The sequence below is a fragment of the Triticum aestivum genome, chromosome 5B, assembly GCF_018294505.1.
Source record: "Triticum aestivum cultivar Chinese Spring chromosome 5B, IWGSC CS RefSeq v2.1, whole genome shotgun sequence".
Taxonomy (NCBI): domain Eukaryota; kingdom Viridiplantae; phylum Streptophyta; class Magnoliopsida; order Poales; family Poaceae; genus Triticum; species Triticum aestivum.
In genome coordinates, this window is record NC_057807.1 from 514,442,167 (window position 1) to 514,468,976 (window position 26,810).

The 26,810-nt window shown below is 45.7% G+C and overlaps 2 protein-coding genes across 3 annotated transcripts; both read right to left on the reverse strand.

Moving 5' to 3' along the window:
• Positions 1 to 3,533: 3,533 nt before the first annotated feature.
• On the reverse strand, positions 3,534 to 8,743 carry LOC123112864 (DNA-(apurinic or apyrimidinic site) endonuclease 2). Of its 2 annotated transcripts, XR_006455757.1 has the most exons (11): positions 8,433 to 8,743; positions 8,019 to 8,127; positions 7,637 to 7,873; positions 7,431 to 7,516; positions 7,212 to 7,327; positions 6,337 to 6,417; positions 5,725 to 5,925; positions 5,495 to 5,646; positions 4,167 to 4,870; positions 3,926 to 4,070; positions 3,534 to 3,840 (listed from the first exon to the last, which is right to left on the reverse strand). XR_006455757.1 is itself a non-coding variant. In XM_044533964.1 (10 exons), exons 1-10 carry the CDS (start codon positions 8,541 to 8,543, stop codon positions 3,993 to 3,995), a joined length of 1,875 nt encoding a protein of 624 aa, XP_044389899.1. In that variant the 5' UTR covers positions 8,544 to 8,743; the 3' UTR covers positions 3,534 to 3,992. The 2 variants fall into 2 exon arrangements, 1 of the variants encoding a protein (XP_044389899.1); XM_044533964.1 differs by having other exon boundaries at positions 3,534 to 4,070.
• Positions 8,744 to 10,905: 2,162 nt separating this feature from the next.
• On the reverse strand, positions 10,906 to 14,494 carry LOC123112866 (aspartate--tRNA ligase 2, cytoplasmic). Its single transcript, XM_044533966.1, has 10 exons — positions 13,909 to 14,494; positions 13,686 to 13,796; positions 13,419 to 13,532; positions 12,681 to 12,974; positions 12,498 to 12,608; positions 12,340 to 12,393; positions 12,080 to 12,159; positions 11,870 to 11,985; positions 11,394 to 11,508; positions 10,906 to 11,267 (listed from the first exon to the last, which is right to left on the reverse strand). The coding sequence occupies exons 1-10, from the start codon at positions 14,437 to 14,439 to the stop codon at positions 11,141 to 11,143; spliced, it is 1,653 nt and encodes a 550-aa protein (XP_044389901.1). The 5' UTR covers positions 14,440 to 14,494; the 3' UTR covers positions 10,906 to 11,140.
• Positions 14,495 to 26,810: the final 12,316 nt, after the last annotated feature.

Consider the following 26,810-nt stretch of genomic DNA (forward strand, 5'->3'; position numbering starts at 1 on the left):
CTAGTGCGGTCTATGTGGTGCTCGGGATTCATGGCATCACTCACTGGTAGAATGCACCTCGTCAAGAAGCGTATGGGTGCTCACGAGCGAGGAGATCACACATAAAATCATAACCACTACCGAGCCTAAGGCGAAGCAGTGGCTATTCACACTGATGGATTCTCTCTCTCACGATGATTTTGTCCTTGTGGCGGTAACACTATGGTCAATATGGCATGCAAGGCGCAAGGCCATCCACGAGTCAATTTTTCATAGCCCCCATGCAACATATGGTTTCATTGCGAGCTTTATTACTAAGCTGGGATCCCTCAGAGGCAATCAAGAGCAAACAAGGACGGGCCGGATGATTCCGGTACAAAGAACCACGTATCCAAAGAAGCCACCAGCAGGTTACTGCAAAATACATGTCGACGCTGGTGTTCGGGGGAGAACAGGAGGTTCTGTCGTGGCAATATGTAGGGACGAAGGGGGAAACTTTCTCGGTAGCTCGGCGCTGGTGATCGAAGGAGTCACTGATCCGGCTACCTTGGAAGCAGTGGCATGTCGGGAGGCACTAGCCCTCGCCGAAGATTTGGGTATCCACCAGTTTGTAGTGGCTTCTGACTGCCAAGAGGTGGTTTCTGACATTAGAAGGAGAGCCCGGGGACAATATAGAGCAATCATTAGCGAGATAAATCTGAAAGCTTCCTTCTTTTACTTTTGAGAGTCGTGTTGTTAATTATGAAGCACATAGATTAGCTAAGTTTTGTTTGAACAGGGGCCCGGGACGCCATGTCTGGTTTGGCGCTCCCCACGACCTCAGATGTATCCTACTTCATGTGGAATTCCATGAATAAAGTCGGTTTACCACCCTAAAAAAACTAGTTGAGGAGTACTCATTGCGAAGATCACTCCAACCTCCTCAGGTTGCGACAAGTGGCGTGCTGCATATGCGCCACCTGTCGCAACCGGGGAGTTTTTCCTTTTTTTATAGATCCGTTTATTTAAAAAGTTTTATCTCTTAAACCGTGCGTCCAAATCTCGAATCGCTTTCACCGTTGGATTCCTCGCGTCGAGATCTTCAAAACTAGATCCCATATTGATAGGTTTTGACGAACTTTTTTTCACGAAAAAATCGGACGGAAAATCGAACCGAGAGCACAGGTTTTTTCCCTTTCCGAAAGAGGCACGCTGACCCATGCCTCTCACGAAATCACAACCGTACCTCTCGCGGGAGCAAAACCGTGACTCTCGCGGAAGGGAAAAAAAGAAAATGTGTTTTTTTTCGTTTCCGAGGAGGCACCGCCGTGACTCTCGCGAAAGCACAATCGTGCCTCTCACGGAAGCAAAACCGTGACTCTCGCGAAAGAAAAAAAACAAAAAATGCATTTTTTTCGTTTTTGAGAGACAGGACCGTGACTCGCGAAAGCGCAACCATGCCTCTCGCGAAAGAAAAAAAAAATAGAAAATACGTTTTTTTTTCATTTTAGAGAAGCACGGCCATGACTCTCGCGAAAGCACAAACATGCCTCTTGCGGAAGCAAAACCATGACTCGTGAAACGAAAAAAAAACAGAAAACACATTTTTTTCGTTTCCGAGAGGCACAGGCGTGACTTTTGCGAAATCAAAACCATGCCTCTCGTGGAAGCAAAACCGTGACTCTCGCGAAAGAAAAAGAAACATGTTTTTTTCATCGAAAAGCTAAGGAAGACCAGTGAAAAACCAAAAGTAAAAAAAACCCAAAAAAGTGCGCCAAGTGACGCTGATCGTTATGAGGCTCCCAAAGGAGCACTCGTTAATTAGTTGCTCTCATATATTCCAGCCAAAACAATTTGTTTGTCTTTGAAACAAAAAAAAAACACAACAATTTGTGCTATATTTAGAATATATATTTATGAAACCGCTAGCTTTGTCTGTAATTCTGCGAATTCAGTCAAAATTGCCCACCTTTGTGTTTTTTGTTTCGCGGGTCATCTATGTGTTTACCAAAGCCAACATCTTTTGCAGGGAACTTCTAGTAATGGCCAAATTTTGCCTATGCTGTAATGGGACCGTGCTAAAGCTTCGGCAAGCTTTTGGACCCGGCAAATATTGCAACTTCACGAACAAATATCGTAAAGCTACCGACACCCATATTCGAAGAAAAGCTAGATTATTTCGCGGAAAAAAGCTGTACTCCCTCCGATCCAACAAAGTTGTACTAAAGCTACAACAATTTATTTGGATCGGAAGGAGTAACATAATTTGTGTTTCTATTTGACCTGACCAATGTTAAAGCTTCGGCAAGCTTTTTGACCTGATCAATGTTGCGACTTCACCAACAATATATATAAAGCTACCGATAGGATTATTTGCCAACGGTACTAGATGTAATTTTTATTATTTCTTGGTCTACTTGTAGCGTGTATCAATGATGAGACTACTACACTAGACAAGGAAAAACATCTCAGGTCATGTATTCCCAGATCCTCGTACAAGATCGTCACCACCATTCTTCACCTATGCGGCTATGCACATTGCACACAACCAGCCAATGGTGACAGGTATTTTACCTCCAATAAAAGAAAAAGCGGGAAAAATCAAGCCAACCGGAGCTTCATGTAATCATTTGCCAACGGTAGTCGGTTACCCAGCGCTATGTTGTTTCGAGTAATTTAGGTGATCCATGAAGCGCAGCACCATAGCGTAGCATTGCCAGGAAGGAATGAACTGAAGCACAATGCCAGATCATACAAGGGGGCAACTAGTTTCTTTCAAAAAAAAAGATGTTCACACCTTCAGGGCAATACCACCAAAAAGGATCTCCAAAAAATAAAAAGGCTATATCCAGCAAAGGTGCAAAGGCCAGATATTAGCACAGCTACCAGCTAACTAGATACCCAAAGTTGCACTTCACGAGGCAAAAATGACGGTAGGGTGCTTTTAAATGGTAATGGTCCGTCAAATCCTTTTTCCTTTTGGACATAATATAGAAGGAATTCCCTAGACCAACATATTGCATCCTACCCATCTATTGGAAATGTATTACTCTGTAAAGAAATATAAGAGCGTTTAGATCACTACTTTACAGAGGGAGTCGATGAACTCATTCATTCCACATGGTGTTTGCCGATGAGCACAGGTGGCACTTATTACAGATGAGCAGATTGCATGTTGATGTTTCTTTAATAAATGAATAAATCTCCCTATGTTATTATTTAAAAAAAATAACAATTAAGAAACCAAATAGCGCCTGCCGTGGCATGCCACCTGGTGGAGATTAAGTATATACTCCTACTTATCCTTTGATGCGTACACGTCCGAATAGACTGAATCAGTAGACCCCCTTCATGGATGGCACTTATTTCTTGATAGAGATGCACAACAGCAAGACTATTATATAATACTGACATGATTTAGGCGCATACCTCCAGCATTAGCTACAGCACAACTTATTTTTAAGTAGTCGCATCAAAATTACTCATACATTATTGGGTTCAGTTGATTTTTCCTGGTGTATATATATGCAATTACTTTTCAGTTGTTCTCATTCTCAAGATAAGCTAAGCCAGAATTCAACAAACAGAACCACATGAGGGCTCCAGGTGGCATTTCATTAGCCACCTGACAACAGAGAGTCACATTTTGTTTGTTTGACTTGGAGGTTACAACAAAGGAGGAGGCTACTTCTCTTCAAGAAAGAAAAGCAGGGTACCAGGTACAAAAACCATCTAACTAGAACTCTACAAGGACAAACTATGTACCCCTCTTAGTAAAAGAATTAGCACTGAATAAGGACCATCTTGCTCCCAACATGGGAGCAGGCGATGCATCAGACTCACGCGAAGCACAAGCTGACAAGTGTCCAGCGCTTCTGGGGACTAAAACAGAAGTTAGCAGAAAAATAAACTAAATTGTCCAACAAAAGCATCAACACATTCTTAGGGAACTGCTGATATTACTCACATCAAGTGCAGAAAGTAGTCATTTGACCTGCACGGCAACGGCAGAAAATGACTGAAAAACAAAAGAGTCATTGCCGCTTCCCTTTAGATTTTACAGAGGCCCATTGAAAGTGATTGCAGTTCGCTTCTGGATTTGATGAAGGTCCCTGCATACACAAATGATTTGATTTGTGCACATTGCACAGCATATTATAACTACTCCTTTGTTATGAACTAAGTAACAAATTCTGAAGTTTAAGTACCTGAGCACGGGCACAGACATAGAATAAGCGACCGATATTGGAGCCCTTCTTCACAGACCTTGGAATGCAAGGTTCACGGTGTCCTTTGCAAAGTGGTAGGGTCATCTTCATTCTCTGTTGTATTCTTTGCCACTCCAATGTTGCAATATTGCATTTATCAGTTGAAAGTGAAGATGATATGTTTGAGTTATCCGGATCTCCGTCAGCTGCAGCTGTACACTGGATGTTTTCTTCCAGACGATCATCTTTTGGAGAACATAATTCATCCATCTTAGGTACTGTATCTACTGAACTAGCTAAGCTATTGATATTGGCATCCCCTGGCTTTGTTTTTGGTCTTCGAAAAAATGACTTGATTGTTGGCTGTGAGGATAAGTTATGCTTGTTTTTCTTGTTTGACACAGACTTGACACCAGAAAAGGAAGTTTTCATACCTTGTGCTGCTACTAATGTTACATTGCTATTTTGGGAGCTGCCACTTGAACCTTCATTTATCCAATGATCAAGATTCCTCCGCTTAGACGTCGGACTAGGTTGGTTAACACCTTTACAAAACTCGGTTATACCAGTTGCTAATTCTTCCTTGGATATGCTTCTCCTTTCCAGGTCATCACTACAGCAGCTTTGGTTTTCTCTATCCCTGGATATGTCTAAACCTGGGCCATCTTCAGCTTCGCACAATTTTCCTTTACTGAGGAATGATACTGAACAAAAAATGTATCACAATTGCATGCAAGTAAAACCATAGGTAAGGTCAGGAATAGTTGTGTTACCAAGTGATAAGACATGATGAAATGCACATTCGAAGCTACCTATCATCTAGGAAGGTGTATCAGTATCACAATCTACCATAAGAAATGACATGCACAGCAAAACTTGCTAGTTAGCATAACAACAGATAGTGTTGTCTGAACTGGATACAGTATATAAACTAGAAATTCTAATTAACCTATTCTAATTTCTAAATACTCAAAATTTGATGGTGAACATTATGGGAGTTGATTTGCATAAACACACCACATTATGAAGCAGTTAGCATGCATGTATACTTGTATTCAAAACAATAAGAAAGCAATAATCCTGAAGCAAGTTTAGTAACCACATCCATCCATGTGATTGTTATAAAATACAGGCAGTTGCTTACAAAGTTTTAAGGGAAGAAATATATATCTTATCAGCTGATGGGAAGCTAAGGCATACAGTAGTTTAACAACTGTGGCTTATGTTAATAGAATGACACTATAATACAACTTAGTTTCAGCTTACACTGGAAGTTGAAAATTTAAGTTGTTGCTTGGAAAATGTTACATAAGACAAATTTTGCGCACCTATACTCTGTTGCCGCCCACGGATTTCTGGGAGATATCTTGCAGCTGATGGTGGGGTATTATGGGCAGGAAGTTCAGGTATTCCGTTCAGTATCATATAAACTGGAATATGATCAGACCCTTCTAGCTTACTACTTCTCCCTCCTTTCCACCTGTGGGCAATGCAATAGTCAAATCCTGCTTGTTATCCACCTTAATCTCAGAAAGGAAAATTTTCAACCCATCTTTACTTTGAGATATTTCCTGAATCCCCTCTTCTGAAATGATTCATTATCTCACAATCAGCAACATGGCAATGGAAAATGCTATGATCTTCCACCGAATTGCAGTCATGAAAACAGGCACCAGAAATGAGAATGTGGTCTATTCTAGAACCGTAATTGTATTCTTCAGCTCCAACTTTTTGATTAAAGCAAGTATAAGCTCCCGTCCTACATAAAAGAAATGCAGAAAGCATGCAATGCAGGGTTAGAATGTTAGTTCCCGTGGAGTCCACTCTAGGTGTAATAATTATAAATCCTATATAACTATAAAGTTGATCCCACTAAATAATTTTCCTGCGCTCACAGCCTGCCACATCAGCAAATTATTACCTTTTTATTTAGTTTTTAAAGATGGAAATCAGTAGCTACAAAAACTGATATAGCGTGCTTTCAAAATCTACACATGGGATACGTGCATAGTAGTGCTTACATTCTGAGGAAACTGTTTAACCACCAGTGAAATATGCACTTAAACTGTTGGTATGGAGTAACAAGTTATAACAAAATTACAAAATCAAGAATAGAATAAGTCGGACTACTAATATATATTGGGCAAGTAAAAAAAAGGAGCCGCAGTACCTTTCAGGGTGCTTTGATCTGAAAGCGTCAAAAAAGGGACCTCCATGTTCTCTTAACATGGATCTCAGCCACTCCCGAAACCTTGAATCAGGAAAAGGATGATAACTAACTAGCGTTATTCTTGAGCAATTTCAATTTCATTATTAGATTTACTTCTAAGAGAGCAGACCAATGCATTTATCACCGTTGGAAAGCCTAATAAATACATTAGTTTGAAGCCTCACTGCAAAGTGTAAACAGTTCTTATTAACAATTTTGTATCTTTTTACTCTGCTCGAAGTCTTCATACAGCACAGTAAAATAGAGAAGATATAAACCGAAACTCTACAGAGAGCAGACTAATGCATTCATCACAAGTGGAAACCCATACTATTAGTTTGAAGCTTTTATGGAATTTAGTATGCAGCCTCACTGTAAATGCTGTTATTAACAATTTCTACTGAGCTCGAAGCTTACATCAAGGTATGTCGGGTCATTATATGTGAATTAGGGGTGAAGGTAAATACGATACAAGTCAGGTATCGTGCAGCCTGTGAATGGGATTCCAGTTTATATATCTCGTAATTTTGCAACACACAGTTGTTTCTCATGCTATTAACCGATTGCATTAACCTATGCTGTAACAGCCCATGAGTTATAATACCACCCAACAACAGTTGCTCATAGCAAAATTTACACTTATGTGGAGAAAATTATCACCAGTGCATATGCAACAACATTTTCTTGTGAAACAGGTTGTCATCTTTACATAAAAAATGCCCATCTTATGTTCTTCATTTTCATTCTTCAAATTATGCTGGTCAGCAAACCTTTGCCGCAGAATTAAGTTTTAGTGCAAGCAAGTCACAATAAAAAGGAAAGGGGAAAGAGCTTACATTTGCTTCTCAAATCCAGGAGATGCGTCACACCTATCTATCGAACTAGGAGCAATATTCAAATCTCCAACAACGAAGACTCTCTTTCCAAGAGCCAATAGAAATTCCCATCGTTTCTAAAAGATTTGGAAAGATGACCGCAGTTTAATAGAAGTCCTTCACTAAGCCATTAAAACCGTGAGAAATCAGCACTATACTAACTGAGATGTACATGAGTACCTGCAATATCTTGTAAAACAGTAGCTTAAAACGAATCCGTTCTTCATCATCTTCTCCAATAGATGGGCCATATATATTGAAAAGAACTACACAGATAGCACAGTACATATCATCACAAACGGAGAACAGACCAGATATGCGACAAAAGAACATTGGCACATCATATGGAAATCATAGTCCTACTTTACTGGCAAGAAGCGGCTTACCAAAATGTCCATGGTCAGTGATGATACATCGCCCCTCATTGTCCACCCTGAGCAGCTCCTCTCTTGTTATTTCGCCAAGATCTTCCTCATCCATAGGCATATCAAGAACAAAATCCCCAATAACTTCATTGTCCTTTGCAGAGCCCTGTAATCCAGCAAAGCCTTCTTCAGCTGCTACCGGCAAAGCAACCTCCTGACTGGCAAATGCTGATGTCACCCGGCAAAACGTTGCAACACCTACAATACATAAATGAATCAACAACAAGGGATGAAGCATTCGGGGTGACTTAACCAGCAAAGTGTCATGTGGAAGAAAACAACACCTCCAACACACAAATGCTCCAAAAACCAACCAGGCATACTATTCGAATTAATCACTCACCAGAGTATGGTCCACGCCCTCTCGAAGAACGATTGCACGAAATGAAAGCCTCGTATCCCTCGGCCATTATGACATCCCCAGACAAGTCCTGCCTCGACAATTTGGTCTCCTAAAGCACACCAAACATCGGCAAGGTCAGCTGAACCGAACCACACACTTAACCCCACTTCATCTAGTAAATCCATTCATTTTCAGCGCGCAGAAATCAAGAAGCAGGCACCACAGTACAGTGCAGACTTGGTGAACCCGGATTTCATGGAGTATAAACGGTACATGGGAATGAACAGCAATGAGTGAAGTGGTAACATTTTGGCGGCGGGGTGACCACAGACAGCTAAAGGCTAGGGTTCGGACGCATGACCCTCGAATAATACGTAGTAGATGGGGAGGAAGGGGATCAGCAATTGGTCGGACCTGGAAGCAGATGATGTCAGCGTCGAGCGAGTCGAGGAGGCGGCGGAGCGAGCCGTGCTGCGCCACCCGCGGCCGCAGCCCGTTCACGTTGTACGTCACTATCTTCACCATCCCCGCCGAGCTAGCAGGCGGAGGTTCTCGAGGACCCACGACGGACTTAGGAGGGACGCTCTACTCTTCTTCCGCGGGGGCGAGACGAGTTGGGCGCCGCCGCCTCGCCGGTGAGTTCGTTGTGTGGCGCACGGTGAAATGTCCGGTACCGCCCCCACGCCGGCGGCGGCAGGTGCGATGCGCCGGACCTCTTAGGCCTGCGACTCACGTGCACCGTCCGATGGGAGCGATGAGGCTGGGATCCAGCCGCGGTAAACTTCACCTTAACCCTTGCTCTATTTTTCGCATTGAAAACCCTAATGCTCCAATATTTGCATCTCTTGAGCTTGCACTAGATATTTTATTTTTACTAGCACAAGGGCCGTTACAACGGAAGAAATATATATATAATAATCTTCAACGGCCATGACCACATTTTACTACATCATCGAGATACAGTATCACTCTCAATTTCGTGAAATCGTGAACATTTTTTAAACTCGTGCACATATTTGAAATCATGAGCAATTTTTCAAATTCGTTACTCCCTTCATTTTTATATACAAGGACACAAACTCAATTACATGTACTACCTTCGCCTAGGTGAATAAGTCATTCACATTGTTCTAGGTCATCGATTTGAGAAATTAAATATGTGTTATATGTCATGAAAAGTATATCACTAGATTTCTACACGGACGTAGTTTCTAATTTTTTTTATTACATATAATACATATTTAAATAGTTAAATCGCCGACCTAGAACTACGCGAATGACTTATTCACCGAGACGAAGGTAGTACTAAGGTAAAATTTAATACATGTTTTACAACCCGACTTTTCTTTTCGTTTAGCGGGATCATTAATACACCGCATGCATGGAAGAAAAGTGAGTGAAGAGTGTTATTATGACAGCATGCATGAAAGTATTAAATAAGTTGCTAGTACGAGCAAACATCATTAATTTTGCCCCGGTTACTGTCGGTGGCCTTGTATAAATATAAAATATATATTCCATAGTGGCCTTGTATAAGCAAATGAAGGGAGTAACACTTCCATAAAATTTTGAACATTTTCTAAAATCAAGAACATTTTTTGAATTCTGTACATTTTATACCAGTTGCAACATTTTTTAAAAATTGCAAAAAATTTCTTGAAACAATTTTCTTGATTCGGTGAACATTTCTAGAATCGGTGAACTTATTTTTGGAAATTGGTGGAACAATTTTTAAAATTCATGAACATTTTTTAGATTTAACAAAAAAAATTGATTTGACGATTTTTTTCAAATGCATGTTCATTTTTTGAATGAACGAAAATTTTGTGAACAAATAAACTATTTTGTGAGTCATAAACAGTTTTTGAATTTTTAGGATATTTTTCATTCATGAACTTTTTTGAATTGGCAAAATTTTGTTTGGCTTCATTAACATTTGTTCTCCATGATCTGGTGCAACCCGAGATTTTGAAGCTATTACGCTCAATAAAGCTCTAGCATTGGCAGGGCGATCACTATCCATGGAGAATCCATATAGGGACGGATTGTATGGTGACCATTAAACATCTCCAGGAGAGCTATATGGGCCAAAGCAGTGACACTATACATGAGATCAAGATGTAGATGGGAGAGATGGACGAAGTTTGTGTGGATCATGAAAAGCGGGAGCATAATGGTGAGGCGCATGATCTCACTAAACCTTCAGTTACTCTTGATGTGGGACCCCATGTGTGGCTGTTGAGAATACTTGCCACACTCCATTTTGATTGTATAAAGTCGCATTCTACCCCTCAAGAAAAAAAAGATTGTAAAGGGTAGCCACACCACCACATCGACATACCCTGCAAACCACAACATCCCTTGGAGGTAGTGGAATTTCTAGGTTTCATAAATTTACGCCAATGAGCCATCATCACCATGGAGCCGGATACACTCAAGGAAAATTTATTCACATGATCAGTGTCATCCCCACCATCAGAAGTGAATCCCCTAAAGCGGGAATAGAGCTCCATGATCAGTGCGCTCCCACGCCGGCGGAGGAGGGAGGCGAGGACCTACCGGGAAAGGAGGGACGACGGGCACGGTGCGCCCAGAAAATATCATCTAGAATTCAGAGTGGAGAGAACGATTCTCATGCTTACAAAAATGAAACGGGGAAGGAGAGAGCAGAAGGCAACTCGTACTTGTAAATAAAGCATGTGGTGGATGCAATGTGACCACCATATAGACTTGTTGTGTTCACCATTGGAGTGGACACAACATTTATTCTCTATCAACACGGTCGAAAATCATGTACGCCTTGCCTGAATTTCCCTGGTTCATGAGATAGATAGTAGGCGATGCAAAGAGAAATTAACTGGCAACTTCAACATGCGGACTGAATGAATTACCGCAAACCTTCTTCAGTTAACTATATTGATTCTCAATTATCTGCAAACTTCTCCATGCTCAAGTCTTTGATCTGCTACTGAAACTAGCCTACTACTACCCACAACAAGGTGACAGTTTGGTAACCATTTTACAGCAGAACATTGCTTAAAAGGTAAAGGTAACTAAGCATCGAGAAGGTCATCAAGACTAGAATAAGCATGGATCAGACTCGCTCTTAAGAGGAAGAGGGATCATGGGCTCAGCCGCTGCGGGTCACGAGGGAAAAGCGATGCCAACCGGACGTTGTGCAGTCCGCAGAACAGCATGACCACCCTCTCCAGCCCGACCCCGAACCCGCCATGAGGAGGTGTGCCGTAGCTGCAACAGTAAGCATTTCTCAGATGACAATCACATCAAGAGACAGAGACCTCACAAATAGAACTACATACATGGTAGGTGCTGCAACACTAAATGATCGCGGGCACGGGATTTTGGTGAACATACCTGAATGAGTCGATGTATGACTTGATGGAACTCATACCGATTCCATGCTCCGCCGCACGCTTGGCCAGCAGCTTGGGTTCATGTATTCTTTGTGCTCCGGAAATTATTTCCTCACCTGTCGAGTAAGCAAGAAGTGCAAAGTTCGTTCAGCAAATTCTACACATGATAATTCATTACCGCTCCAACTTCAGGAAATCAGGTACTTTCACTTCAACAAAAGGATCATACTAGTCAGGCACCATAAAATGCAGAGTGTGGAACAGAAACTATCCCCACTAGCACTGATGGTCACTCGTAATGCTAGTATATTCATAGATTCAGATGGCCTGAGAAATACTTGCAAGTTGCAACTATATGAACTAACTAATAGTACATCAGCAAATGAATTCATGAGGGACATAGTTGCTCTTACTTCCATTATACTACTATACTATCATAATAGTGTCAGGTACAGCTTGAGCAATTTCAGTGCTCACCTCGAAGGAAGACATCAAAAGAGTTGCTGTACGCTGGGTTTTCATAGCAAGGCATGGTGTAGAAGGGGCGTGCCGCCAAAGGATATCGATAGAGAATGAAAAACTCAGTGTCATACCTACAAATATTACAGCAAGAGCGAGTTAAGTTAATAGAAGAGACAAAATGATGAAATGAACATAAGCATAGCAGTGTTGGACACTTCTACGTACTTCTCCCTAACAAGCTGACCAAGTTTTTTCTCAGCTTCAGTGTTGAGGTCAGCCATAGGCTCGATTTCTGTTCCAGCTTCCTGCAAAGCAAATAAATCACCAACGCTTAATTCTTTTAATTTCTTATTATGATGTCATACATCAGGCTGTGTACAGTAGACTTAAAGTAGCAGTTACATGCTGCACGAAAACAGCATAAAATTCAAATGATGAGAGAAAAACATCAGGGTGGCAATGAAATAGCTACATGTTTGTACTACCTTCAACATTTGTATTCCTTCCTCGTAACTGAGCCTCAAGGTTCTCTCTAGGTACTGCAGGAATTAACACAACGTGAGTCGCCATTTCAGCTACAAAACCTAGATATTGTAACATTACTGGAACCACCAAGCAATAAGAAGCAACAAATATTTTATACCTTCAGTGGTTCAAATGGATACTGCCTATTAATTGCCTCAAGTTCCCTCTTGCAATTTTCATTCAAGTGTCTGAAAATTTCTATAAATAATCCATCCACAATATCGCAAACCTGTGTAAAGAAACAAGTTCAGCCATTGTCGTGTTTGTAAATGAAGAAGAGCACTCTACCAAACTTGCTCACCTCAAAGTAGTGCCTCATAATCTCCATTTCAGCGTCCAAACCAACAAACTCACACAGATGCCTATGTGTGTTGGAGTCTTCAGCTCTAAACACATGCCCAACCTCAAAGACACGACGGAACCCACCACAGATAGCCATCTGCTTGTGCAGCTGAGGGGATTGTGCTAAACAAGCAGACTTGCCATTCTTATATTCAAGTTTGAATACTGCTGCTCCACCTTCACTTGACCCTGAAATCAGCTTTGGAGTGTGGATCCCGATAAAATCTCTTGCCGACAAATACTCCCTGAATTTCTGCAGTATCCAACAATGGTACATATTTACTAACCAGCACCAAGAAAAAAAGCATCACATGCTGCAGAAATGCATAAAATATAAGTCCCTGCAGCCTTCATAAAACAGCTTTTGTAAAAGCATATGCATTGGCTTGACAAATCCATATGCAACACAGAATGTTAAAGTTAAAACTCAATCCGATCATTAGTGTAATCAGATTGCAGGCATAACATTAACATCACTGGATCGATCAGTGTGTAGAAACAACTTAAAAGACCAGCACAGTGCTCAATAAAGGCTTTTTTTTTGCTGGTACGAAATAATTATAGGCTGAGGCTAAAGTTTTTTCTCTAGAACATATGCACAAGGATGTGTATCATATAGTATTATAGAAGAAGAGGCAAGAGCCTATTACGATACAAAATGCAACGACAATCCCTAAAAGCAAGAACAAATACCGACGTTTTCAACTTGATGCTGTACACGGAAAATGGCTTGACCGGTCGGTGTCCGCACATCAATAACTCGATAGTCCAAGCGTGTTTCCTGACCAACGCGGGGAAGTGGCACTCCCTTCTGCAAAACAAGAAGATCCCATTAGCTGAACCCAGATATCATCATCATCATCGGAGAATTGGAGCAACAACAAACTGTGTCCTCCTCCTCCATGCATTCAAATAGGAGGAGCAGGCAAGCAAATACGCATGCAGATTGTGCAGATTGACATACTGCTTCAGCTTTTGCAAACTCCGCCGCACTCCGGCCGGCGTCCTCGACGCTGATGGGTAGCTTCGGGTCGGCCCTGCTGATGCAGTAGAGCTTCCTCACCTTAATCTCCACCTGCCAGACATCAAACGGGAATCACAAATAACTTCTGTATTTTGTATGTATTTATGTATGTATGTAAGCTGACAACTCGAACAGGAAGACATTGGCTACGGCAGAAGGAAACCTCTTGCACTGTGGTGTAGCTGAGGGGCTCGTCGAGGAGGGCCACGGCGCCCTCCACGACGACGATGGACTCCTTGGGGAGGGACAAGGCGAAGAGCATCATCTGGGCGCTGCCGGCGAGCACGCACTGCACGGTGCTCAGCACCTGCCGCAGCTTGAGGAAGGCCACGTTCTTGGTCTTGGACCCGCGGTAGACCGCCTCCGCCGTCGCGCGGACCAGCACGGAGCGGCCGGCGGCGGCCTTGTCGAGGTGGCCGATCTCGGCCCACGGTTCGTCAGGGACCGCCGCGGGGAGGATCTCCCCGGGGAGGACGTCGCCGTAGTTGGCCGCCGAGGGGTCGTCCTCGGCGGCGGCGGGCTGCTGCTCGTGCTCCGGCGAGGGGTTCTCGGCGGCGGGCTTCTGCTGCGCGTGCGCGTACTTGGCCGCCTTCTCGGCCTTCCTGGCGTCCCTCTTCCGTTGCTTATTGCTGACGGTGGCTGCGGGGACGCCCGCTTCGGGGGTGGGCGGCGCTTTCGCGGGCTCGGAAGACATCACGTCGTCGCCGGCGGGGAGGAGGCGGGCGGAGGAGCAAGGTTGCGTGGGCGACGGCGGCAGGCGGAGGCTTAAGCGTGGTTCTATTCTACGAGTATATATACTGTAGGCGAGGGTTTGAAAGAGTTCCGTGGCGGCCACGGTTTTAGAGGCGACGAGTTCCGTGGCGGCCACGTTCAAGGGGTCCGGCTCGATCACCTGCAGGATTTACCCGTGCAGGGCCAAATAAGGCAGCGCCGCGTATATACTAGTGGGCCAAGGACTCCGATCAGATTAGATTTTATTTTGTTACTACTACAATCTGATTTGCTCTTTTCCTCGCGGACGGAGTCTTGCTCGCCGATCGGCGACGCTGCTGGCTGGGTCGTCTACAACCAATGGATGACGATTCTGTGTGGTTGAATAACGCCTGTACCTGCTCGCGCTTTCTTAGAGCATCTCCAGCCGTTCGGTCCCCAGAGCATCGAAAAAATGCCGTCTGGGGTCGAACCGGCGTTTGCTTGGTGCATGGGGTGATTGCGTTTCCAGTCGTCGCCGTCAAAATCACGCAAACTCGGCGATCTTTCAAAGAAATTTATACAAACTAGGCGTTCAGGCACAAACTCGACGATATTTTATAGAAATTTATATAAAAACAGATAAACATGCAAACTACGCTTAGAACTGCGCCTAACAATGATACCCCGCGCCCGCCGCCCGCCTTCTACATGCCGAGGAGCCTGTAGAAACGGGTGTAGTCGACGCCGTCGTCGTAGCGCGCCCTGCCGGAGCCGCCGCCGTCCCTACTGCACCCCTGGCCAGGGTCGCCGATGCGCAGGGGGGGGGGGGGGTTGGACGGCCCGGCCTCGTCCTCCTCGTCGTTGTCGAGGACGACGACGCCACCCTCCTCGCGCCCGCGGCGCCAGGCCTAGAGCTCCGCGTATGCCCGGCGCTGGCGGAGCACCTGCTCGCGGACATATTCCTCCCTCGCCCACTTGAGGGCGGCCTCGTCGGCGGCGGCCATCTCCGCGTGCCCCGACTCGGTCTTTGGCCGGACCAGGCGGAGGAAGCGCATGGAGGGGCGGCCGCCCTCATTGATGACGAGGTCACCACTACAGGTGCGGCGCCGAAGTGGTGTCTCCTCTAGCTCCGGCTTGACGGGGCGGAGCGCCGGTGAGCCGGAGAAGAGCGAGCCGGAGCCCGACGAGGAGGACGTCCCCGGCTCCATTCGTCGCGACGTCCAGGAGCTGCCACGGCGGCAAGAGAACGACGGGTGCGGCGGGTACTCGAGGCGCGGCGTGTTGCCGGTCTCGATGTGGTCGAGGACGGCCTCGAGGGTGCGGCTGGGCACGCCCCACCAGTCGCGTCGCCTGTCGCGGCGGTGCTCAAAGTACATCGTCCACGGCGTGTGGCTGTCGACGGCGTACCTCGGCTCGTTCCGCTGCACCTCCGTTAGCGACGACCGGATGCGGGCGATCTCGGCCCGCCGTGCAACCCCTTCGGGCACCGGTGGTACCAGGACGCCGCCGACGCTAAACTTCCACGAGCCCGGCACCCGCATGTCCGGGGCGCCGGATAGTCAGCCTCGTAGAGGAGTTGCGCCTCGTCCTCATGGAGATGGCGACGGCAAAAGCCAGTCGCCGTCGTAGTGTCGCCGGGGTATCGCTCAGCCATTGCTCGTCGGCGGGAAGAGGGGGGAGAGTTGCTTCTGTGGTTGGCAAGTTGTGGCGACTGTGGCGTTCACCGGCGGGGTGGCCGGCTTTTCTAGCCAAAGCGGGGCGGTGAGAGCCTGCATGCCGAGCGGCGCGTGGCGGGAGCGGGCAGGACGCGCGTCGGTGGCATCTTCAGTGCGCCGTCCGTGAGGCATCAATGGAGGCTGACCGGCGCAGCAGCGCGACAGCCTTGGCATTGATTCCCACGAAAACCGAGGCGGTGAGGACGACGAAGCGGTGTCTTGCTGACTCGGCGGGCCCATCCCCGTTCGTACCAAAATTGCTTTCCCCAGCGCGTCGGGTTCAGCCTGGGCCCGCCGGCGCCAGTTTCGGCCCAAACCGGCGAAAAACGGGCTCCTAGGAGCGCGACTGGGCCGTTTTTTGGGTGCCGGTGGCGAAGAAACACCTGGGGGCCTGTTGGGGGCGTGGCTGGAGATGCTCTTAGCCTCGCTACTATGAGCGCCCATCACCGCCGGCGCCTCCTAGTCCTATCCTAGTACGTGTGAAGGAAATATGCCCTAGAGGCAATAATAAAGTTGTTATTTATATTTTCTTATATCATGATAAATATTTATTATTCATGCTAGAATTGTATTAACCGGAAACTTAGTACATGTGTGAATACATAGACAAAACAGAGTGTCCCTAGTATGCCTCTACTTGACTAGCTCGTTAATCAAAGATGGTTAAGTTTCCTGACCATAGACATGTGTTGTCATTTGATGAACGGGATCACATCATTAGAGAATGATGTGATGGACAAGACCCATCCGTTAGCTTAGCGTTATGACCGTTTAGTTTTATTGCTATTGCTTTCTTCATGACATATACATGTTCCTCTGACTATGAGATTATGCAACTCCTGAATACCGGAGGAACACCTTGTGTGCTATCAAACGTCACAATGTAACTAGGTGATTATAAAGATGCTCTACAGGTGTCTCCGAAGGTGTTTGTTGGGTTGGCATAGATCAAGAGTAGGATTTGTCACTCCGTGTATCGAAGAGGTATCTCTGGGCCCTCTCGGTAATGCACATCACTATAAGCCTTGCAAGCAATGTGACTAATGAGTTAGTTACAGGATGATGTATTACGGAACGAGTAAAGAGACTTGCTAGTAACGAGATTGAACTAGGTATGATGATACTGACGATCGAATCTCAGGCAAGTAACATACCGATGACAAAGGGAATGATGTATGTTGTTATGCGGTTTGACCAATAAAGATCTTCGTAGAATATGTAGGAGCCAATATGAGCATCCAGGTTCCGCTATTGGTTTTTGACCGGAGATGTGTCTCGGTCATGTCTACATAGTTCTCGAACCCGTAGGGTCCGCACGCTTAACATTTGATGACGATTTGTTTTATGAGTTATGTGTTTTGGTGACCGAAGTTTGTTAGGAGTCCCGGATGAGATCACAGACATGACAAGGAGTCTCGAAATGGTTGAGAGGTAAAGATTCATATATTGGAAGGTTATATTCGGACATCGGAATGGTTCCAAGTGATTCGAATATTTTTCCGGAGTACCGAGGGGTTACCAGAATCCCCTGGGGAAGTTTTGGGCCAACATGGGCCTAAGGGAGAGAGAGGGAAGCCCGCGGGGTGGCCGCGCGCCCCCCTCCTAGGGAGTCCGAATAGGACAAGGAGGGGGCAGCGTCCCCCTTTCCTTTCCCTCTCCCTCTCCTTCCTATTCCCTTTGGTGGAGAAAGGAAAAGAGGGGGGGGGGGGCGAATCCTACTTGTCCAAGTAGGACTCCCCCCATGGCGCGCTCCTCCTGGCCGCCGGCCTCTCTCCCCCTTCTTTATATACATGGGCAGGGGGCACCTCAAAGGCACATCAATTGTTCTCTTAGCCGTGTGCGGTGCCCCCCTCCACAGTTTACTCCTCCGGTCATAGCGTCTTAGTGCTTAGGCGAAGCCCTGCGCAGATCACATCACCAACACCGTCACCATGCGGTCGTGCTGACGGAACTCTCCCTCGACCCTCTACTATATCAAGAGTTCGAGGGACGTCATCGAGCTGAACGTGTGCTGAACACGGAGGTGCCGTATGCTCGGTACTTGGATCGGTTGGATCGTGAAGACGTTCGACTACATCAACCGCGTTAACCTAACACTTCCGCTTTCGGTCTACGAGGGTACGTGGACACACTCTCCCCTTCTTGTTGCTATGCATCTCCTAGATAGATCTTGCGTGAGCGTACGATTTTTTTTGAAATTGCATGCTACGTTCCCCAACAGTGGCATCTGAGCCAGGTCTATGCGTAGATGATATGCACGAGCAGAACACAAAGAGTTGTGGGCGATAATAGTCATACTGCTTACCACCAACGTCTTACTTTGATTCGGTGGTATTGTTGGATGAAGCGGCCCAGACCGACATTACATGACCACGTTCATGAGACTGGTTCTACCGACGTGCTTCGCACACAGGTGGCTGGTGGGTGTCTGTTTCTCCAACTTTAGTTGAATCGAGTTTGAATGTGGCCGGTCCTTGTTGAAGGTTAAAACAACACACTTGACAAAAAATAATTGTGGTTTTGATGCGTAGGTAAGAACGGTTCTTGCTAGAAGCCCGTAGAAGCCACGTAAAACTTGCAACAACAGAGTAGATGACGTCTAACTTGTTTTTGCAGGGCTTGTTGTGATGTGATATGGTCAAGACATGATGTGATATAAATTGTTGTATGAGACGATCATGTTTTGTAACAAAGTTATCGGCAACTGGCAGGAGCCATATGGTTGTCGCTTTATTGTATGAAATGCAATCGCCATGCACTACTACAGGATGCTGCTAACGCGACACTACGATCAGAGACCCTTCAACGAAATTGTGTGCGATGCAATAATCGCAAACGGTGGTGTAAAAAACCCGTCAAAAAAGGTGTAAAACGTTTACGATGGCGGACACATCAAACACGGTTCAGATTTTACTTGCGTGTGCAATGTTGGGCATACGGTTGATCCAGCAGAACTATTTACGATGAGGAAGAACAATAGAAATGGGCAGCCATATCAATGTATGTGCGATATACGGCATACATTTCACTGCGATGAACTGTGTGCTATTAGGTAATGCAACAGAAACGGTCAGCCAGATCAAGGTGTGTGTGATATACAGCATACGGTTCACTTGGACAAACTGTTTTCGATTAGGCAAGAGAACGGAAACAGTTCATCTTAACAAGATGTGTGTGATTTGCGGCATTTGCGATCAGCCAAAAGAACACAAACGATTCGTGTAAACCAGATGTGTGTAATACGCAGCAAACAGCCCACTCGGATGAACTGTCTGCGATAAGAAATTATAACACGGACGGTTACTATAGCAAGTTCATGTACGGTTCTGTTTATACAAAAAACTTTGAAAAATGCAAACTAGTTGCTTGCGTATAAACAATTATCAAAAAGTAACGAGATTGGCCTTCTTCAAGACAATCAACATGTGTTCAGAAAACAAAAAATGTCAAAAATTACAAAAGAAAGACCACGATAGACCTTGCTGCTGTAGATCCCTCTTTGCAGCCTTTATTGCGCAACACAATGAAAATGGTTCAACTGAATAATATGTGTGTGATACGCGGCAAACAGGTCAGTGATCAGAAATGTGTGCGAAGACCAATAATAACACAGACAATTGCTGTTAATAAGCCATGTGATTTGCTCTGTCTACAGAAGAATAACATATATATATATATATATATATATATATATAACTGAAATAAGCATCCAATTACATAAGTGACTATGTAGATCATTCGCACACACCTCAATAAACAATTGCATGCATTCTAAAGTAGGAGAAATGATCGTCTAGTCATCTACTTCGTGTGACGCTCCTGCCACTGCTCTGTGGCTCGATCCCTCATCTGGGGAATGAAGAAGACACTTCCTCATGTCAATGATCCGCCTGTACATCTCGTAGCTTGTGTACATGTCCTTGGTCGTGTACTTGACGTGTTGTTCATCCAGTCTCTCATGCCAAACACTGTGCCAGGCGATCTTGTCCTTCTTGCTCTCATCCTTCATCTTCATGTAGTAGGCGTCGATGATGGCCGAGATGAGGTCAACCACGGAGTTCAGTTTGTTGTTGTTGCTGCCTCAAACCTTGTAGTGGTCCTGGATGTTGACAAGATTCTGGCATTTCAAGCCTGAAACCTTGAGCGCTTTTAGATCGTTGGTGGTGTCCACCGTAGCGAAATTGTAGTCGGAGCTATTGATAAACTTGGAGAAATGCTCGCAAGGCCTTGTGGCTAGGTGGTAGTGGTAGATGAGGACGTCATGTTGCATGCACAACTGGGCGACGATAACCTTCTGATCGTGCCCGGCACGACCGATGGTGTACTCGAGGTCGAAGCCGACCACTTGGTACTTGTCCTCGGCAAGGAACTGCTCCATAGTTTGGATGGAGCTCTCCACCGACATCGGATCGTTCATGTACACCACCGAGAGGGCCTTCCCCCTCACATGGGTGTCCACTATGTGATGCGTGGTGAACTGCTCGTCGTTGTCGTCGTCGGCCGCTGGGAGCGCCATTGGAGCCACGGGGATCGCCATTGGAACCGATGGATGTCCTCTCTGTATGTGTCGTCGTGGAGGTGCTTATTGTGTCGTGTGACACGAGAGATGAAGGTAAATGGCCACAAGAATAAATGGGGGCCAGAAGGCCTGGATTCTCGGTGCATCCGTATGGCAGTTTTTGCAGCAAGTAACTGCATTGTCGAGCCGAGCCCAGCGCAACCGCATGCACACGAACATGCGTGATCATGCGCTGACCCCAAACACTGGTAGCACGCGTGGAGGGACGAGGGCAGAGCACTCGGAGGGACGCGAGAGCAGAGCGCGCCGCGGCCACCTCAACCACAAGCAACCACACACATAGAGCAGTTGAACACGTAGGAAATGGTCGTCTACAAGTCGGATGACACTTGCGTCGCTGCGTAGAGAGCGGTCGTGTGCTACTACCTCCTTCTTGGTCTATAGCCCCCTTTATATTATGTGCCATACTTTGCCCTCAAATTTAACCAACAAAATGTTAATGCATGTTACAAAAATTATATAATTGGAAACTATGTTCAAATACGAATCCGACTATATAATCTTTGGCGACATGCATTCGTATTTTATTAGTTAAATCATACTTATAAACTAGGACGGGTGTATAGTAGGTAATTCAATCGCAAACTTTTTGATTAACCGTATGTGTACGTGGCCTTTCGTCCTCCTCTCGCACGTCTTGTCACCTCGCTGCCGCAGACGGCTTACAATACACGCTTGTGCAGCGCGCGGGAGTGTTCTTTGGGCCAATCGGTGGCGCCAATGAATCGTCGGTGAGCCCGTTCCCGCGCAACCTCGCAGGTTCCCGCGCAAGCTTCCCACCCGACGGCTGGATGAAATTCCCCAAAGTACCAATGCTTACTGGCTGCTATAAAAACCCTCACGGCCGGCAAGTCCTGCGACGCATTTTTCCCTCCCTCCCTGTAGCTTATATCGTCTGCTTCTTCCACAATCTCCAATGGCACCGGTCCGTCGTGGCCGCTCAGGCACTCCACCGTCATTAGACGATAGCTCTAGCTGGGAGGCTACACCGTGGCAGTGGCGAAGTCCCCGATGTAGTGTAGTGCTTATGGCATCCTTGTTGGGTTTGCGCGGAACACCCACCACACGCTCCATCGCCGGTACCCGTCGGCAGCTGTTGCCGGCCGCTGTTGCCGCCACACCACCGTCGAAAGCTAGGGTCATCACCCGCTCTACCGCCGCGGCCCGAAGGTGGGAGGTGGCCCTCGTGGCCGCCACCCCACTGCCGGCCACCGTGGCCATCACCCGCTCCACCACTGCGGCCCGAAGGCAGGAGGTGGTGGTCATGGCCGCCACCCCATCATCGGCCGCCGTGGCCGCCAGCCCACCGTCGACCGCCGGGGTCATCATCCGCTCCGTCACCACCGCCCGAAGGCGGGAGGTGGAGGTGGATGCCGGCACGTGCGTCAGCGACCTTGCGCGCTACACCGAGTTCCTGCGAGAGGAGGAGGAGCGCCTCGTCGAGCACCCAAAGAGCCTTACCGCCACTGTGGCCACGGCACACGCCACCTCAGAGGTGAGGAATCGGGAGATCTATGAGGAGAACCACCACTTCGAGAGGTGTCGTCTAGAGCGGCAGAGGGCGTTCGAGGTGAGCGTCGCTGAAGTTGCAGCAGCGGCAGGCACCGTATTACAGTTGTCCAGCTCGTCGGGAGGCTCCTCCTCCTCTGCCTCTTACTAAGCACTCTCGGCAGAGGAGAGGCTACCGGAAGTAGTACAAAGCCCCTCCGTAGTAGTATTTAGGGGCTATTTTGTTCAGTTCATCTGACTATAGATGTGGTGGAACTGTACAACATACTTAAAATTAGCTAGTATATAAAGTAGAACTAGCTATTTCAGTACGTGGTTGGCAACAATTGGGGAAAAGTTTGGTCGGTTTAGTTGGTCGAGTTGAATTGTTTGTATAAATTAAGCACGACTTCTTAATCTATGAATGAAATCTATGCTTAATTACTGAATTTTAGTTGCAAAAATTAGATACTGCTAGTGATTTTTAGCTGCATATTTTTACAAATCGCAGTGTTATAAGGTTGACAAATGGCAATGTTACTAGATCAACAAATGTCAATCTTTAAAGTTTGACAAATGGCAACATACCCAATATGACAGATGCAAATCTTACCAAATTGTTTGTAAGTGGTTGCACACGGGTCATCCAAAACAACCATTTGCATTGAAGAGATGCATAAATCCTGCTCTCGCTTTGCATATGGGTGTTCTGTCTAAAACATTTGCGATCAAGAGCTGCACAAATCCTTCTCGGCACATTTTCCCTTGGCTTCCCGAGGAAGTTGTCGGTTTGCATACTGGTGTTCTAACTAAAACGTTTGCGATCGAGATACAATATTAAACCCAAGAAAAAAAACTATTTCCGGCGGCGGCGTGCTGCGCCGTCCTTGTCGTTGTCGTCCTCCGGGACGCCGTTGTTGAAGTCTTCAAGGCAGCATAGAATGTTCTTCACTTGTAAATCAAACATCATGTAGTCGCGCGATCGATGGGTGGGGCGCGGGAGGACGACAATTGGCGGCACTGAGAGGTAGCGGTCGATGGCGGCGTCCCATGTCGCTGAGGGGGGCGCATGCACAGGTGCGGCGGGTGCAGCCAAACGCACAGGGACCGGCGCCACGGTGGGTGGAGGGGCACGCACGGTCACGGGCACGGGCGCTGGCGCTGGCATGTACACAAGCTCGCGCGGGTCCGCGGAGACCTCGGTGACGCCCGCGGCTTCCAGCTCTGCGATAGTGCTCGGTGACCAGCCCATCAATGCTACGGGTATGGTCGCTGACGCAGGCGCGGGGATGGGAGCTGGGACGGGAGCGGGGGCAGCAACAGTCGCGGCCAGCTCGTTTTGGGCCATGTCCATGAGGCCCCATTTCTCCTTATTTTCTATCTCCTCCAGCTCGGAGTCGACTTCACCAAACTTGAAGACTAGTGGCAGATGATCCTTCTGCGCCATGGCATTGGTGGAGGTCTGTGGGAGGGAGGGGAATGGGAGGCGAACAATAAGGCCGTCCATATTAAGCAGCAAACAATAAGGCCGTCCGTATTAAGCAGCGCCTTTAATGGAGAGGAAGGCGAGCGACCATGGAAATCAAAGGGCTCGATTCCCAGTGAGCCTGCACAGCGTACAACTCGCACGCTTCCCGATGAGCCTACGCATTGGAGGACAACTTGCACGCCTCTCGGTCAGCCTATGCACCGGACTGCGCTCGCATGCCTCCCGTTCAGTCAAGCAGCTGTCCGCACGACACCTCATATAGCCATTAAAACCAAGACACGTGGCGTCACGTGAATAGTTAACATAACGCACACGATTTGAATTATACAAATGTTTGCGATGTTAGAGTGGCAGCTATTTGTTTGAAAATGCCTTTGTTGGTTGTTGTTCAAGTGCTTCTTCTCTCAAAATGGACACGAAAAATACCACAGCATGTCGGGTGCCATTCCATGATAGCATCTCAAGTTTCATGAATTTTAGATGAGTTTTGGATTTAATAGAACTTAAAAACAAAGTATCTCAACATTTTGCCGGCAATCAACAGGGCCCTGGTGTTTGAAACTCATTGTCATTTCTTGCATGGGACCTAAGCATGCACCCAAGGACAAAGATTTGATTTTTCAACCAATTTATATGCACTGGAGCATGTGCATGTAGTTCAAATTTGAATTATGCATATAAAATGCCTAGAAAACCCAGTTAATGTATAAAAATGTCCAAACAAACCCCGAAAAATTGCAAAATTTAACACAACACTCCTATTGTTCTATATTGACACTAGAAAATTTTTGAAAGCAATAAGAGGCAGCGGATATCATTTCGTCCCCGAAGGTGGGATGTTCCCTTACCGAAACCATTAGGCTTGTTGTGAGAAGCTCTGGTTTGTGAGAATCTTATACCCAAACCTGCCCCAAATGGGACAAAGAAATTACCACGGCAAGTTGATGCCGCTCCATGATAGCATGCCAAGTTTCATGAATTTCAGACGAGTTTAAGATTTACTAGAATTAAAAAACCAGGAATCTCAATGTTTGCGGCCGAGTGACGGTGGCAGGGTGTTTGACATTCATTCTCATTTCTTGCATGGGGCCCAAGCATGCAACCAAGGACACAAATTTGAATTTTCAACCAATTTATATGCATTAGAGCATGTGCATGTAGTTCAAATTTGAATTATGCACATAAATGCATCGAAAACTCAATTAATGCATAAAAATGTCCAAATGAACCCCGAAAAATCCCAAAAATTGACACAACACTCCTATTGTTCTATGTTGACACTAGAAAATTTTGAAAGCAATAAGAGGCAGTTGATATTATTTTGTCCCCAAAGGTGGGACGTTCCCTACCGAAACCATGATGCTTGTTGTGAGAAGCTTTCGCTTGTGAGAAGCTTATACCCAAACCTGCCCCAAATGGGATAAAAAATTTACTACAGCATGTTAATGCCGCTCCATGATAGCATGCCAAGTTTCATGAATTTCAGACGTGTTTTGGATTTACTAGAATTTAAAAATCAGGAATCTCAATGTTTGCGGCCGAGTGAAGGTGGCAGGGTGTTTGACATTCATTCCCATTTCTTGCATGGGACCTAAGCATGAAACCTAGGACACTGATTGTAATTTTCAACCAATTTATATGCATTAGAGCATCTGCATGTAGTTCAAATATGAATTATGCACATAAATGCATTGAAAACTCAATTAATGCATAAAAATGTCCAAACGAACCCTGAAAAATCTCAAAAATTGACACAACACTCCTGTTGTTCTATGTTGACACTAGAAATTTTTTGAAAGCAATAAGAGGCAGCGGATATCATTTCGTCCCCAAAGGTGGGATGTTCCCTACCGAAACCATCAGGCTTGTTGTGAGAACCTTTGGTTTGTGAGAAGCATATCCCCAAACCTGCCCCAAATGGGACAAAATATTTACCACGGCATGTTGATGCCGCTCCATGATAGCATGCCAAGTTTCATGAAGTTCAGACAAGTTTTGAATTTACTAGAATTTAAAAACCAGGAATCTCAATGTTTGCGGCCGAGTGACGGTGGCAGGGTGTTTGACATTCATTCCATTTCTTGCATGGGACCTATGCATGCAACCAAGGACACAAATTTGATTTTTCAACCAATTTATATGCATTAGAGCATGTGCATGTAGCTCAAATGTGAATTATGCTCATAAATGCATTGAAAACTCAATGAATACATAAAAATGTCAAAACAAACCCCGAAAAATCCCAAAAATTGACACAACACTCCTGTTGTTCTATGTTGACACTATAATGTTTTGAAAGCAATAAGAGGCAATGAATATTGTTTCGTCTCCAAAGGTGGGACATTCCCTACCAAAACCATCAGGCTTGTTGTGAGAACCTCTGGTTTGTGAGAAGCATATCCCCAAACCTGCGCCAAATGGGACAAAAAGTTTACCACGACATGCCGCTCCATGATAGCATGCCAAGTTTCATGAATTTTAGATGAGTTTTGGATCTACTAGAATTTAAAAACAAGGTATCTCAATGTTTGCGGCCAAGTGACGGTGGCAGGGTGTTTGACATTCATTCACATTTCTTGCATGAGACCCAAGCATGCAACCAAGGACACAAATTTGAATTTTCAACTAATTTATATGCATTAGAGCATGTGCATGTAGTTCAAATTTGAATTATGCACATGCATGCATAGAAAACTCAATTAGTGTATAAAAATGTCCAAGCGAAAACCGAAAAATCCCAAAAATTGACACATCACTTGTGTTGTTCTCTGTGGACACGAGAAACATTTTGAAAGTAAGAAGAGGCTCCAATGTTCATCCTTCTCCAAGCTAGGCCCTTCATTTGTAAGAAAAACAAATGTATCCAATTTAGGCAGCATCATATTCTCATGAACATTAGAATCATTACCAAGAAACGAAAGTACCTGATAATTTATTTGGCGTGCGCGAGCTCTAGCAATTGGTCAAGTATATGTAGCAGTAGGGGCTGTGGGTGTAACAATGGTATTGATGTCCTCATCATCCTCCCCTTCTTGAAATAAAGTCGTCCTCGACAGAAGCTCATCTTCCTCACCCAAATAAGGCTTCAAATCTGCAATGTT

Excerpts from the sequence above, each read along its gene's own strand:
- LOC123112864 (XM_044533964.1), bottom strand. The coding sequence starts at position 8,543 with ATGGTGAAGATAGTGACGTACAACGTGAACGGGCTGCGGCCGCGGGTG. Across the intron at positions 5,926-6,336 it reads AGATCAAAGCACCCTGAAAG|GACGGGAGCTTATACTTGCT; the intron begins GTACTGCGGCTC and ends TCTTTTATGTAG. Across the intron at positions 4,071-4,166 it reads ATGTCTGTGCCCGTGCTCAG|GGACCTTCATCAAATCCAGA; the intron begins GTACTTAAACTT and ends TTGTGTATGCAG.
- LOC123112866 (XM_044533966.1), bottom strand. The coding sequence starts at position 14,439 with ATGTCTTCCGAGCCCGCGAAAGCGCCGCCCACCCCCGAAGCGGGCGTC. Across the intron at positions 13,533-13,685 it reads AGTTTGCAAAAGCTGAAGCA|AAGGGAGTGCCACTTCCCCG; the intron begins GTATGTCAATCT and ends CTTGTTTTGCAG. Across the intron at positions 12,975-13,418 it reads TACAGCATCAAGTTGAAAAC|AAATTCAGGGAGTATTTGTC; the intron begins GTCGGTATTTGT and ends TGGATACTGCAG.